Raw genomic sequence first — 12882 nt, 5'->3', positions numbered from 1 at the left:
TTCCGCCGAAAAGGTGTACAACGTTGTACGAAGGTACGAAAGTACATCTGTACAACGTACAACTACAACTACGTGTACTGTACTTTTTCATCGGTTATTCCTGGCTACACGTACTGTGCGTTGTACACGTGTACGTGTACGTGTAGTGGCTACACGTATCAAATTGTACAATATTACATGTACAGAATGACTACACGTAGCTGTTCCAAACATAGATAGCTGGGATATCATTTTGGATGACAAACACAACACAACGCCCACCATATCCTCCGCACGGTCGACAGACCCTGCAGGACCAACACCGGTTGTACACATACGACCCCACATATCAACGACACGTACCTTCATAACCCTAGAATAGACTAGGCCCAACTAGCTAGACTATCTACTGTACACGTGTACAACTAAAATACTGTGTTGTACACGTACACGTGTACAGTACAACGTTGTAGGCCTACGAAGGTACGAAGGTATCTATTTTCGTACGAAAGTACGAAAGTACGAAAGTACTTTCGAAAGTAGTTGGCTGTACAACGGTTACTGTACTGTACAGTACGTGTACACGTACTTCCGTCCTGTCATGTCAGTCTTCAACGACTCTTTCACGTTTTTGAAAACGTGCAGGTACTCTTGTGGTCACCATATCGCAGACTCTCCTCAGCTACCCCGCATTCTAGCTGGTTGAACGGCGTTTTTATTCATATACGCCACCGGCTATTTTATTTTCATTTATTGACGTCCCGCGGCTGGGTGCCCTGGTTAGTTTGTTCAGCGATATGGAAACAGATGGAGAAAATTGGAGCGAAGATTTGATACGATACACACGTGCTAAACGAGGTTCTACACCGTTGCGTACCACTGGGTCTCCATCTTTCATGAAACCGAATGAGATCAAACCCGTTTTTTCAGATCTGGACCCATATCGTGGGCGACTGACGAGAAACCAAAGTTTGAATGTAAAAAACTCGCAACCGTATGGCAGGGACACTTTGACAGGCGACTTTCATAATGCAGGACTGAACACAAGTTTGGAACAGGTGGCCAGAGACGAGTGGGAGACCAGGCGTGGTACCGCGGGTGTGAAAATCGTGAGCGATCCCTATGCAGGTCCGTATGTAGGCGCGAACCGCCAAGTCGCACAGGGTACTGCCAATCCCACTGGCCGGGTTAATCTCTTTGACACTATGCAGTTCACAGACCACACAAGCAGATCTGATACATGTAAGAAACCAGCTAACAAAGATGGGTGGCTTGGCAATCGACTTCTGGATCCTAGAAAAGGACGAAACTGTGAGTCCAAATCTCCCAAGAAGGACGGGCGAAAAAACTTGTACGGCTTACTACAAGGTGAATACAGTTCTGAGGATAATTCAAAAGATGGCTGGGTAGGTCACCCCCTGTATGATCCATCAAATGGAAGAAAACCGATGCAAGAAACACCTGCGAGTCGGAAGGGTCGATCCGATCTTTTCGCGACTCTCCAGAATCAGCCAAAAAAACTCGAAGACAAGTCGTTGGATGCCTGGGTCGGGCACAGACTCTATGACCCAGCCTGTGGGCGAAAAGTTGACACTGACTACCGTCCAACGGTAGAAATAGTAGAAGTCCTTCACGATAATGGCGACGTCAAGCCATATTTTTGCAATATGAATCAGCGTCCAATTCCAAAGAATTACTATACAGAACTGCATCCCAGCATTGTTCCACGGGGCGAGATCGTAGATGTTCTTGTGGACGATCCGAAACCTGGTGAGCCCCTTCGCCAGGGTCCAAAGCGTGTTCAGCCGCAGCCGGCACCAACTGGGAGAACAGATCTCTTTGCACTTCTATCGCATGATTTGAACGAGCTGCCCGAAGACAGGAAACCACATCCTAGGCACCTCACTGAGCCTGGAGCAGACAGTCAGCCTGGAAAAGGGAAGATTTTACTTTATGCAAACGAGAATTGCAGAGGCTTTTGCGATTGAGTTCTGAGTTTGACAAGCAACAGAGCATTTGTTTTTGAGCCCGTATAGCCACTTGCGTGTCGGGTTGAGTGCAGCATGTGGTATTCAGTATGCATTTGAATTGATTCTTTAAGTAATCTTCTATCTATAATTTCGCAATATTGGATGCACTTGTGAGTTCCACTCACGTGACATCTTGAAAATCCATGATGAGCGCATACACTTCCGCATAACGTAGCGCATCGCACGCGCCAACATAGCCAATAAACGTAAATATATCCTGCAGCTTAGATTATATAATTGTTGTCTTGATGTATACATACGCCCTAAAATTCTGTCCACCCGTCGTCCTCATCGTAAGTGCAGCAATTTCAGCGATGTTTTGCAACCCTAGTCGGCGCCAAACCTCGACTCTTTGGTAACTCACAAGAACCCTGTAAGACGACTGGTTCAACTGCTTCGCAAGAAGGGATGTCGTTCGTTCAGAAAAAACTTTATCGTACATGTAGACATGAGAAAAGTCGAACGTTCCATACTTCGTGGCATCACCAAGCTCAAATCTGCAGCCGGATCTAAGAAGTGTTTGCGTTTCGTTATTTAGAAACGATTGCCGCCTGGAAGTGAGTTCTTTTATGGTCTCTGACGCCATTGCCGCTCGTGACGCAACGTATTCGATGCCGACGGCAGATTGAACCCTCGCAGATAACTTAGCGTGAAGGACAACCTTACCATACCCACTCCCAATATCGATGAAGCTGCTAAACCGAGTCAAATTCCAGCTCGGATCCGGTTCAGACGCTAAATTTTGAGCTTCGCAAGAAGTTGCCCTCGACTTTAATTCTTCTTCAGGATGGGTTGATATAGGAAGTGGTACAGCTAGCGTTTTAGCGGTAATCGATTTTAAAAAAATGAGCAGTCGTTCAATAGATCCCTCGGTCATTTCACCATATCCTTCACTGGATGCATCGCTATCTGCATTCTCCCTGCTATCTTTGACAAAAGTACTTGTCGCACTTTTGTTACTACTTGACCTGTCGTCAAGTGCCAGAAGAGAGGAACGACGTTTACGCGGACCACTCACCAACCAATCAGAAGTGAGTCCCCAATTCAGAAACGACTTTTTGTCGACGAAGCGGTAGACGCTCTGCATGAGAGTGAAAGCAACTGTCAAAAAGACATTTATGAAGGGAAAGACTGTTGTCGAGAAATCTGCGCAATTTCTCAGAAAAGAATGCGCAATTCTCAGAAAAGGATCGAGCGAACGAATACCTTGACGACCGGGTCAACGTGCACCGCTTTCCTGAAATTTGTTGTCTTGCACTCGCGATGTTCCCGTTTCTCGGTAGCGTGCTTTTTGGTGAGAATTCCACTAACGTCTTCCTCTTGTTTCGTTGACTCGGTAAGTAAGTTTGGGGCTCGTCCGCTTTTTCGGGACCTGAATGCCTCTAACATTCTAAGAGGATGATGTGAGTCTGGTTTGGACGCGATTGCTCACAATTTCAAGTAGTGATACAATGCGAGAGATCGCGCAGCCGGAAAGGTGGGGGGGAAGGGAATTAAAGTACGAGGTTCGTTTGCTCTCAAGCTCTCGATCTCATAATACACCTTCGTACGAAAGTACTTTCGTACGAAAGTACTTTCGTACGAAGATACGAGTACGTGTAGGGCTAGTGGGTTTAGGACTCACTGGTTTAGGTACAGTACACGTACTGTACGGTAACGACGTTGTACACGTGTACAGGTGTACGTGTACATCCGACGTTGTACAACGTGTAGATACTTCCGTACATTTGTACGTGTACCTGTACTCCGCGGACCCACACGTCCGCGAGTTCGCCGCCCAGGTCGCGGTATCCATGGACTCGCTCCGGGGCGAAGGCGCGACCGCCTGGCACACGGTGATCCCTTTCTCGAAGGCCGGGGAGCTCTCCACCGCTCACGTGCGAAACCAAGTTCGCTTCGAGCTCGGCCTCAATCCCCGCCGCCATCAAGGTCCTCATCGACCGGAAACTCGCACGCCACCATGCCGAGTGCGGCAACGCGACGTTCACACACAACGCCGTCCACCACATCCTCAACCACAAGGAAGGCAACGCCGGCGGCAACAGGGTCCGCACCCACGACCGCGTGGTGCGAGCCGTCGCACAGCTGTGCAAAGACGTCGGACTCGTCGCCGTGACGAAAGGCCTCCGGGGCATCCTCCCCCGCGACATTGTGCGAGGCGCACACCAAGACCGCATGAAAACCGTTGACATCAGCATCACGGGACTCGACAGCTCGATGACCAGGATCCTCGGTGACGTCGTCGTCCCCCACCCGTTCAAAGGTGACGGGCGCGCGAAATACAACGGTCAGCGCCCCGATGGGACCCGCTCACCAGCGAACATCTAACCGGGCGAGTACGCGCTCGAGGCGGAGAAGAAGAAGCTCGACTGGTACGGCAACATCCCTGAGGGCCGCGGCTTCAGCCTCGTGACCATGGCCATCGACACGTACGGTTTCAAGGCGCCGCGCTTCCGCAAGTTCCTTAACCAGCTCGCCAATCACGGTGCGAGAGGTACTGTCCCCGCCGGCGACGCCGCCTCCGAGGCCGCGGCCGAGGCCACGCTCTCCGCCATCGCGAGGAGCAAAAGCTACTGGAAACGACACATCATGGGCCACATCTCCGTCGCGCTCGTATCCGACATCGGGAACCGCACCGCCTGCGCGCCCATCTCGTACGCTCTCACAACCGCACGTGACTCTGAAAACTCAGTTGTGGGATTTAGTTGCGCCAAAATCGGGTGGAAAATCGGGTCACCCCAACCTATTTTGCCATACGATTTTAGACCCGATTTTGCAACTAAACCCCGTTTCGAAATTCGGGTCTAAAATCGGGTGGGGTGACCCGATTCACCCGATTTTACACCCGATTTTAGACCCGATTTTGCTACTAAACCCCTCTTCAGTGAAAACTTCCACGCGGGCGCGGCAGCGCAAATCCTATTACTTCCGAAGTACTTTCGTACGAAAGTACTTCCGTACTTCCGGAAGTTCCGGAAGTACGTGTACAGCTGTACACGTACACGTACGACTCACGTAGCCCTACGTGTATTTCGAAGGCACCTCAGCTGAAGATATCCGACAGTACACGTTCCGGAAGTACTTCCGTACTTCCGTGCGAAGGTACTTTCGAAAGTACTTTCGGTATTTCCGTACAACGTACGGAAGTACTTTCGTACTTTCAACGTACAACGTAGTCTATGTATGTAGCCCTACTGTACATGTAGGGCTACACGTACTGTACCTTCGTACTGAAGTACGGAAATATCCGGAAGTATCTTCGAAGATACGAAAGTACGAAAGTACTTTCGTACTTTCGTACGAAAGTACGAAAGTACTAAGTACAAGATAAACGTACAAGTACCTCCGCACATGTACAACTACTGTACACGTGTACAGTTGCACACGTGTGTGTGTGCGTGTGTGTGTAAAAATAGCCCCCGTTCCATAAAAATATTAGGCTTGTGCGGACTCTAATCCGTGAAACGTTCTGTGGTGCTACCCCTACCTTGCTCCCTCTCGCTCTCACTCACATCCGCGACTCCAACCACCGCATCTACGCCACCGCCTAAGAGTCGTTGTCCTACCGTGCGCGCCAGCGCAACTGAGATCCTCCTCTCCCATCACATGTATGAAGTACTTCCGGAAGTACTTATTTCGTACGGATGTAACGTACAACGTTGTAGACTGTGATGACTTCCGGAAATAGATAGAATATTTCCGGAAATATCATACTATCAATACTGTAGAATACTTCCGCGCAGTGTCCTTCCTTCCGTATAGTTATACCTTCGAAGGTACAATTTGCATCATTTACAACGTTGTGCATGTACACGACTATAAATACACGTTGCAAAGCCACAAAGACGTGTGGAAGTCCTCGCTGACTGAAATGCCCAGGAGCTTACCCGGCTCTGTTCTCGTTGCTAACGAGTCGTGGCGAGAGAGTTGATTGAAGCGTTTAGTGTGGCAGATTATTACAAAGCTAATTTTTTAAATCTCTAGCAAGTGATAACAGCTCTTCGTTTCACAGGAAAAAAAAAATCATTTGATTCCCTCGTATGGATTCAAGCCCAACTTATTCAGAAGTTTGTCGTTCGCCCCTTTGGCTATGAGGTAATCACTAAGGGAATTAAAACCATATGCAATGCAATAGTGCAATCCAGTGCATCCCTGTTTGTTTTGCGAGTCCAAACTTGCACCATGTCGAAGCAAGGCCTTTACTATTCGAGCATTGCCATTCTGGCAAGAAATAATGAAAGGAGTGTTGCCGAACTGATCCCGGCCTTCTGCTGGACAGCCGCTATGAAGTAACTCGGTCACCTGCAAAGAAAAAGAAACTCAGAACGAAACGTATTCAGATGTAGCAAATCAGGATAGAACATGAACTAGACATACCTGCTTATATTTGCCATGTCGTGCATATGAAAATAAATTTCGAAAATCAATAGTGGTGAACTGCCGTGTCCGTCCCTCAGTCACTGGTACAGAAAGGCGGGAACCACCTGCAAGACTTACTTTTTTAACACTTTTTATGGCTTTTGCTGGCGGAATTTTTGCGTTTGATACCGACGATAAGGGTAGAATCAGAGAAGCGAGTGAATGAGAAGCCATCATTCATCTACATGATGTCAAAGTTTCATGAAAATGCGACCAAACTGTGTTCCACACCAAGAACGGTGAGCCTTCTGGCTGTTGCTCAGAGAGTTTGTGTGGAAGACTGTTTGTATGCTTGCCAGAAATTCGATTGCCTTCAGATTTCGTACCTGAGTTTTCTTTCGAAAACAACTGACGGCATTTGTCTGACGATTCTTTTTGCATCGCACTGAGTACGATTTTAGGTACTAAAGCTTTGTTCTTCAGCTTGTGAATTTCCGGTGCTGCAAACTCTTTTTGTGAAAGATCCAACCTGTCCCGCACCCCAAGTTCTAAATCAAGATTTCGCTCGGCTACAGCAGCATAGGATTCAAGTGCGTCATCACGTTTGCCTACTCCATCCATTAAATGGAACGTTTTGCGCAGACCCCCGCCTCGACTGTCTGCATTCTTATCTTTATGGTTTTTCCAGTTTTGCTTTACACTTATGCTGTCAACCTTTGAAATATCGAGACGTGGGACAGAGCGACAAGAGGAAGTGACCAAATCTGTTTGCATACGACCTAATTGATCGTTATCCAAACTATCGAGTTCGCTTTCTTCGGCTTTAGACTGTGCAACTTGGTTGAAGAAAGGCCTTTGGTCACGAACAACTGCGGATACGGCCTTGCCAGGGTTTCCGGAAGCACGTAAGTCACTTTTGGATCTAGTATCAACAGCGTCAAACATACATTTGACAGGATGCAAATTGCTTAATCTGTAGGGCCAGGCGGAATCTGAACTGATGACCGAAGTAAATCCCTGAGACCCTTCAAACTCGTGGACACTACTAGCTTCAGACGGAAACTCTAGCCTGAAGTTTATGAGATCAAGGGCCGCATTCAGCAAAGTACGCGTGGTGTCATCCAATATTAAGCTATTTCGATCGAAATCAGCTTTATCCGCACGAATACCATCGGTTGCGCCTAAATTTTGTGCTCGCCAACTCCTTGGTACGGGTAACAGGCTGGGTTGCTCGGAGAGTTGCTGAGAACCGAACGCTCCAGGGTCGTTCGGCACATGCATTCTACTTATTCGTCTTGAGCCGAACAATTTTACGGACCGCTCAACATTGGCCAATGGCTTATCGGGAAAGGGTGCGTTTCGAAACCGAAGTGAGGCGCGAGGCGCGTATATGAACGGTTGTAACGTGTGCGACGGTAGCGAAGAGAACTCTTCCTTCTGTACAGTATGTAGCTACAGACAGTACTGTATGTAGATATGTACGAAGGTACGAAGGTACATATCTAGCTACCTACGTATCCTCTGGAAGTACCCTAGTCTTACCTTCGAAAGTACTTTCGTACTTTCGTACGAAAGTACCTTCGAAGGTATTATAGTCTATTAACGTGCTATCACTATGTGCCCTACATATTCGAAGGTATGGAAGTACGTTCCAAAGTAATAGGGCTACAGTATAAATGCTACGAAGATAAATAAACCAGCAGATAACGAGTATTACAGGAGATACTTGAACTCGGCATACCTCCCAGAAAAATCTCTTCTATTCAGGGAAATATCAACCGCCACATTCCCTAATGTGCATGAGGGAGTCAGACAAACAATCTCCCTTTCGCTGATAAATGCTGCCTGGACGTGTATATTCCGTAGCTTACAGCTTAAGTGCCGAGTGTCTTTAAATTTAAGCCCGTGAATGTGAACAGTTGTGCCCCCTCTATGTGAGGAACAAATGATGATGTGAGCAAGAAAATAATGAGCTTTGCAAAGAGTGAGTTGCTGTGAAAAATAGATCATACCCAGCAGGACCCCTTTCAGGAATCAAAAACTCTAGTGTAGGAGGGTCAAAATATTTATAATTTATAGCTTCCTGTGCCCGTGAAGAACGTGGGTTGTTAAAGTGGAAACGAGAATTAGATAGGTACGCAAAAATATACCGCATCGTCAATGCCAGTTGCAGGCATTTCCGGTAATAACTCAATGCGTGCATGTCCCGACTGAAAAACAAAAGTAAAAAAAGCAGGACATACATGGGACACATTAATACCAAGGGCAAAGCAAGAGCAGGTACTTCAAAGAAAATAAGTGTCGATGACACAGAAAACAGAAATTGCAGCACTGTGCCAAATCTGCAGAGAAGTCGGCCATCATCACTTAATCCCTGAGAAAAAAAGTGGTCGTAAACAGTCGTGACTGGCATTCGGTTAGATTATCCTGTCCAACCATATTTGCACCCTGCACGTGAGCTACTGTGCCACCCCCTTCATCACCGGTCCGAGGTTCGATGATATCGAGTGTCGGTTTTATTTTGCTCCCGCCCTGTTGCAAAAATGTACTCCGAGAAGTCGGGTTCAGAGATACGAGATCATATGAACCAAGAAAGCTAGCCTGCTCAAAGTCAGAGTTGAGAAAAATGAAAAGCTCATTGGGAAACAGAAGATCAGTGCGCTAAAGTAAACACAATAATACATTTTGGTGGTTTTGACTAAACAAATGGGGAGCATCTATTCTCTTGCTTAAGCGCGAATATGTCGAAATGGTCGAAAGAAAATGAAAACCGAATGTAGAATCTAGATCTGCACGAGATCGATAATGTATGAGTAATCAGGTAATACAAATCTGCCGAAATGAATAAGCAAACTCACCTAAATTTAGAGCAATAGGCAATACCTTCGTCTGCGTTGTAAAGCTGTCTACCACAGCAAATCCAGCCTTAATAAATAATTATGTTCAGCAGGTTCAGCAGGTGGAGGCAAAAACATAAAGTGTTTTTTTTGAACCTGGTTGTTTGAAAATAAAAGTGTATGCCTCCCTGGATACAATTCAGGCAAAACACAACTGCAACTGGAAAACATAAAACCGTAAATACTAAATAGTTGGGCTGAAGGTTAACAGCTAAGATCTCGTGGCAGATGGTTATGATGCACAAAAAATACCTAGTGGAAGAAATTTGGCGTCCAAAAGTCAGAACTGAGCCAAATAAACATTTACAAATGAGTTCGTCCGTGATAGAGTCAGAACCAAAAAAGTTGCCTGCAATTTGTAAAAGGAAACTAAGTTCACAACTTCCCTTTGATCAGTATTCAATCTGAGCACACCTTCCACTATGAATTCGCTTCCAAGAGAACCGTCTAAAGCAAAGTTGTGCACCACGCCAGTTATCTCGAACACGCCTACATGGTTATCACATGAACAACTCTCTAAGAGTTTACTTTTCAAATTTTACGCAACATACGTGAATACCCCAACACGTATACATCAATATGCTCACTCTCGTTTTGAGTACTCGTAACGGCAATAGTCAATGGAATGCCAGCTGTACCGTTTGTCGATATTTTAGCCAAGATTTCGCAGAAAAGTAAGGCACTGGAAAAAATAGCTGCTTGGACAAAAGACCCAGTGCCGCCATCACATACACAACCGTTGCGAAATCCCTGCCCTTGAACCTGTGTAGGAAAGCAGGCATAATTGTCAAAGCCGAACACGTGTGTCTTGAAGGGGAGAGCTTACCATGACAAGGGATCCACCCAGTGGATCCACGCGCTTTGGAAACACGTTCCAGATCGAAGTGGTAACTGCTGAAACGTTTAGAAAATAACTTGTTATTCAACAAAGTAAGGAGCCGAACCGTATTCAAAATAGAGACCCGCATTGGTATAGTCCCTTCCGTTGAGAGTAACATCGACACTAATAAAACCTGTAGAGAGCTGCGGGACTTCGCAAAGTATCACCGATACATGAGTGGTGGAGTCCTTGCTAAGTTGAGCGAAAATCAGTTGCTCGCCCATTCTGTGTTTTTCTTTGAGTGAACCGGAATACGTTAATTAATTGAAAGGTTTTGAAAGTTCCTCACCTGCAGAATACGGCAGCCGGCGCGGTTGATATGTGCAAACCATTCAGCGTTATCATCGTCCCGCCACCTCCGAGCGACGGGTGCAGCTCGATGTCACTTGAACCGAGAGCTAAGCAGCCGAGGTGCGCAACGAAAAGAAATACTAGGCGACCAGGCCAACTTAGCACACGTGGCGGCATTTTTCCGAGACTACCTTAACATGTTGCTTGCAGCGATCCCAAAAAAATCCGGGTATAACTCGAGAATAACTTTCGTTCTGAACAGTGCGATAGGTGCAAAACGCGTGCTGACCACAACGCGTTGCGCGCGCGGTTGTTACCTTCTGACAATTTTTATGGTAGACTACTTTTACTGTACACGTACACGTACGTGTACAGTACAATTTGTAGACTGCACGTACTCGTATCACTCACATAGAATATCTATTCTACGAAGGTATCTTCGTATGTAGCTAAATAAGCTTGTATCTACGGAAGTACGAAAGTACTTTCGTACGGAAGTACGAAAGTACTTTCGTACGAAGGTACTTCCGGAAGTACTTTATTTCGTACCTTCGAAGGTACCTTCAAGGTAGCTAGCTACGTGTACATAGAGCTAGATAGCTAGTCCAATGCTAGTCTATTCTAGCTACGAGTAGTCCATCTAGCTAGTCTAGCTACACGTATGTACTGTACAGGGCTACAGGCAATATCAGTTCCAATAGACGAGTTGCGATAGTCGCGCTCAGACGAATTGCTCATAAAGTACTTTCGTACGAAAGTACTTTCGAAAGTACTTTCGTACTTATTAGCACGTAAAACATGCAGTACGTGTAGCCCTAAGTTGTTATGAACATTTATAATACCTTAGGTATGAATGTCCCGCGACCCGAAACCGTTCAGTAAACTACTGTAGACTAAGTACGTGTAGCCATAGCTACTAGCTAGTGTAACGTTCGTGTAGCCTTGTCACTTGTGTCTTATTTATTCATGAACTTTTCTTTACGTGTATACCCCTGGTGTACAGCAACTTATGCGTACGTGTACACGTGTATGTAGGGCTACGTGTACACCGCGTTACTGTGCCTTCGTAGTCTCTATTTACCTTCGAAGGTACCACTGTACGCAGGGCACTCGCAGGGCTATTTTATTCAGACTACGTTGTAGTCATTGATACTATGCTGTTCGCGGGTCGCCCTTGCGGAAAGTGGCGAAGGTGGTCATTTTGACCACCTTCGCCAGTTTCAAATTAGTCGGGTAAAAACACGTTGAAACCGCGTCCTTCCGGTGGGGAAATTTTCATCGCATTTTCATCGGTGATTATTTTTCAACGAGGCTGACCGGAGATTCACGATCAAGGGGCGAAAATTTTGAAAGGCAAATCGGCCCACGCGCGCGCCGTTAAACGTGCCCGTAGGGCGACCCGCGAACAGCATAGGCCCTCGTATGAATATGACTACGAGTAGCTGTACGTGTACTGTACACGTACTTGTACACGTAAGTTGTTTTACACATATCTTAAATGATTGATAAAAGTATTTTAGTTATGAAGCACCTTCGAAGTACACTACAACGTACTGTACCTTCGTACGTACGTTCTACGTTGTACAGCTGTACACGTAGGCTAGTGAGCTGGCTAGCTAGGGCTACTTCCGGAAGTATTTCCGGAAGTACGAAAGTACATTGCTACATAGTACGGAAGTACATAGACTAGCTAGCTAGCTAGCTAGCTAGCTACACAGTACACAGCTACACACGAAGGTAGTCGCCCTACGGAGCTACCTTCGTACTTTGAAAGTAGTTGTACTTTCAAAGTACAACGTACGGACGTACGGAAGTACTTTCGTACTTTCGTACTTCCGGAAGTAATAATTCCGCACGAAGATAGATACTGTACACCTAGTTGTACACGTACACGTACACAACTACACATACAGTTACGTGTACAGCGCTCCGCAAGTTCCTTAACGATCTCGCCGATCACGGTGCGAGAGGTACTGTCCCCGCCGGCGACGCCGCCTCCGAGGCCGCGACCGAGGCCACGCTCTCCGCCATCGCGAGGAGCAAAAGCTATTGGAAACGACGCATCATGGGCCACATCTCCGTCGCGCTCGTATCCGCCATCGGGGACCGCATCGCTGGCGCGCCCATCTCGTACGCGCTCAGAACCGCACGTGACTCTGAAAACTTCCACGCGGGCGCGGCAGCGCAAATCCTTTTTATGGAGCCCGACACTGCTGGCGATTTCCACATCGCCCCGGCTCCGTGCGCTCGTGAGGCTCACATGGGTTTCATGAATCCCGTCGTGGGGTTGCTTACTACGTGAGAGGATTGTTCGTAGTGTGGTCTGCTCGCATTTAGATCACATGTTTTGCCCGGATGGGATAGAGCTCAGTCTTTTTGAAATCAGATACACACACAGCTGTACGTGTACACGTGTACACGTTCGTGTACGTGTACGTGTACGTGT

General features: G+C 46.9%; 9 protein-coding genes across 9 annotated transcripts; 3 read left to right on the top strand and 6 right to left on the bottom strand.

The window, feature by feature from the left end:
* Nucleotides 1-776: 776 nt before the first annotated feature.
* MICPUCDRAFT_64208 (uncharacterized protein) lies at nucleotides 777-2082 on the top strand (the record flags this gene model as incomplete). Its single annotated transcript, XM_003056279.1, has 1 exon — nucleotides 777-2082. The coding sequence occupies one exon, from the start codon at nucleotides 777-779 to the stop codon at nucleotides 1965-1967; it is 1191 nt and encodes a 396-aa protein (XP_003056325.1). The 3' UTR covers nucleotides 1968-2082.
* Nucleotides 2034-3494, bottom strand: MICPUCDRAFT_64206 (uncharacterized protein). Its single transcript, XM_003055882.1, has 2 exons — nucleotides 3216-3494; nucleotides 2034-3090 (listed from the first exon to the last, which is right to left on the bottom strand). Exons 1-2 carry the CDS (start codon nucleotides 3396-3398, stop codon nucleotides 2239-2241), a joined length of 1035 nt encoding a protein of 344 aa, XP_003055928.1. The 5' UTR covers nucleotides 3399-3494; the 3' UTR covers nucleotides 2034-2238.
* A 143-nt stretch (nucleotides 3495-3637) lies between these two features.
* Nucleotides 3638-4159, bottom strand: MICPUCDRAFT_55205 (uncharacterized protein; the record flags this gene model as incomplete). The annotated part of the gene is made up of 1 exon (XM_003055881.1): nucleotides 3638-4159. One exon carries the CDS (start codon nucleotides 4157-4159, stop codon nucleotides 3638-3640), a length of 522 nt encoding a protein of 173 aa, XP_003055927.1.
* A 265-nt stretch (nucleotides 4160-4424) lies between these two features.
* Nucleotides 4425-4817, top strand: MICPUCDRAFT_38424 (uncharacterized protein; the record flags this gene model as incomplete). The annotated part of the gene is made up of 1 exon (XM_003056278.1): nucleotides 4425-4817. The coding sequence occupies one exon, from the start codon at nucleotides 4425-4427 to the stop codon at nucleotides 4815-4817; it is 393 nt and encodes a 130-aa protein (XP_003056324.1).
* A 1215-nt stretch (nucleotides 4818-6032) lies between these two features.
* Nucleotides 6033-6266, bottom strand: MICPUCDRAFT_14497 (uncharacterized protein; the record flags this gene model as incomplete). The annotated part of the gene is made up of 1 exon (XM_003055880.1): nucleotides 6033-6266. A coding segment is annotated over one exon (234 nt), but the record flags the coding sequence as incomplete, so codon positions are not given.
* Nucleotides 6267-6605: 339 nt separating this feature from the next.
* Nucleotides 6606-7765, bottom strand: MICPUCDRAFT_64201 (uncharacterized protein; the record flags this gene model as incomplete). The annotated part of the gene is made up of 1 exon (XM_003055879.1): nucleotides 6606-7765. The coding sequence occupies exon 1, from the start codon at nucleotides 7647-7649 to the stop codon at nucleotides 6606-6608; it is 1044 nt and encodes a 347-aa protein (XP_003055925.1). The 5' UTR covers nucleotides 7650-7765.
* Nucleotides 7766-8005: 240 nt separating this feature from the next.
* MICPUCDRAFT_64199 (uncharacterized protein) lies at nucleotides 8006-8579 on the bottom strand. The gene is made up of 3 exons (XM_003055878.1): nucleotides 8519-8579; nucleotides 8381-8451; nucleotides 8006-8298 (listed from the first exon to the last, which is right to left on the bottom strand). Exons 1-3 carry the CDS (start codon nucleotides 8543-8545, stop codon nucleotides 8082-8084), a joined length of 315 nt encoding a protein of 104 aa, XP_003055924.1. The 5' UTR covers nucleotides 8546-8579; the 3' UTR covers nucleotides 8006-8081.
* Nucleotides 8580-8735: 156 nt separating this feature from the next.
* MICPUCDRAFT_64196 (uncharacterized protein) lies at nucleotides 8736-10737 on the bottom strand (the record flags this gene model as incomplete). Its single annotated transcript, XM_003055877.1, has 8 exons — nucleotides 10092-10737; nucleotides 9817-10027; nucleotides 9680-9754; nucleotides 9518-9614; nucleotides 9362-9425; nucleotides 9227-9293; nucleotides 9051-9157; nucleotides 8736-8969 (listed from the first exon to the last, which is right to left on the bottom strand). The coding sequence occupies exons 1-8, from the start codon at nucleotides 10092-10094 to the stop codon at nucleotides 8736-8738; spliced, it is 858 nt and encodes a 285-aa protein (XP_003055923.1). The 5' UTR covers nucleotides 10095-10737.
* Nucleotides 10738-12096: 1359 nt separating this feature from the next.
* Nucleotides 12097-12738, top strand: MICPUCDRAFT_64193 (uncharacterized protein; the record flags this gene model as incomplete). The annotated part of the gene is made up of 1 exon (XM_003056277.1): nucleotides 12097-12738. The coding sequence occupies exon 1, from the start codon at nucleotides 12502-12504 to the stop codon at nucleotides 12736-12738; it is 237 nt and encodes a 78-aa protein (XP_003056323.1). The 5' UTR covers nucleotides 12097-12501.
* Nucleotides 12739-12882: the final 144 nt, after the last annotated feature.

Source organism: Micromonas pusilla (genome assembly GCF_000151265.4).
Source record: "Micromonas pusilla CCMP1545 genomic scaffold MICPUCscaffold_2, whole genome shotgun sequence".
NCBI classification, from domain to species: Eukaryota; Viridiplantae; Chlorophyta; class Mamiellophyceae; order Mamiellales; family Mamiellaceae; genus Micromonas; species Micromonas pusilla.
This window is presented reverse-complemented; position numbering and strand designations above follow the sequence as displayed.

What these genes read in the sequence shown, in the direction of transcription:
- MICPUCDRAFT_64206 (XM_003055882.1), bottom strand. Translation starts at nt 3,398, where the DNA reads ATGTTAGAGGCATTCAGGTCCCGAAAAAGCGGACGAGCCCCAAACTTA. An exon ending in ACGTTGACCCGGTCGTCAAG is followed by an intron (nt 3,091 to 3,215) that starts GTATTCGTTCGC and finishes ACTCTCATGCAG; the next exon opens with AGCGTCTACCGCTTCGTCGA.
- MICPUCDRAFT_64199 (XM_003055878.1), bottom strand. Translation starts at nt 8,545, where the DNA reads ATGCCTGCAACTGGCATTGACGATGCG. An exon ending in CAACTGGCATTGACGATGCG is followed by an intron (nt 8,452 to 8,518) that starts GTATATTTTTGC and finishes TCACGGGCACAG; the next exon opens with GAAGCTATAAATTATAAATA. An exon ending in CCTGAAAGGGGTCCTGCTGG is followed by an intron (nt 8,299 to 8,380) that starts GTATGATCTATT and finishes TTCCTCACATAG; the next exon opens with AGGGGGCACAACTGTTCACA.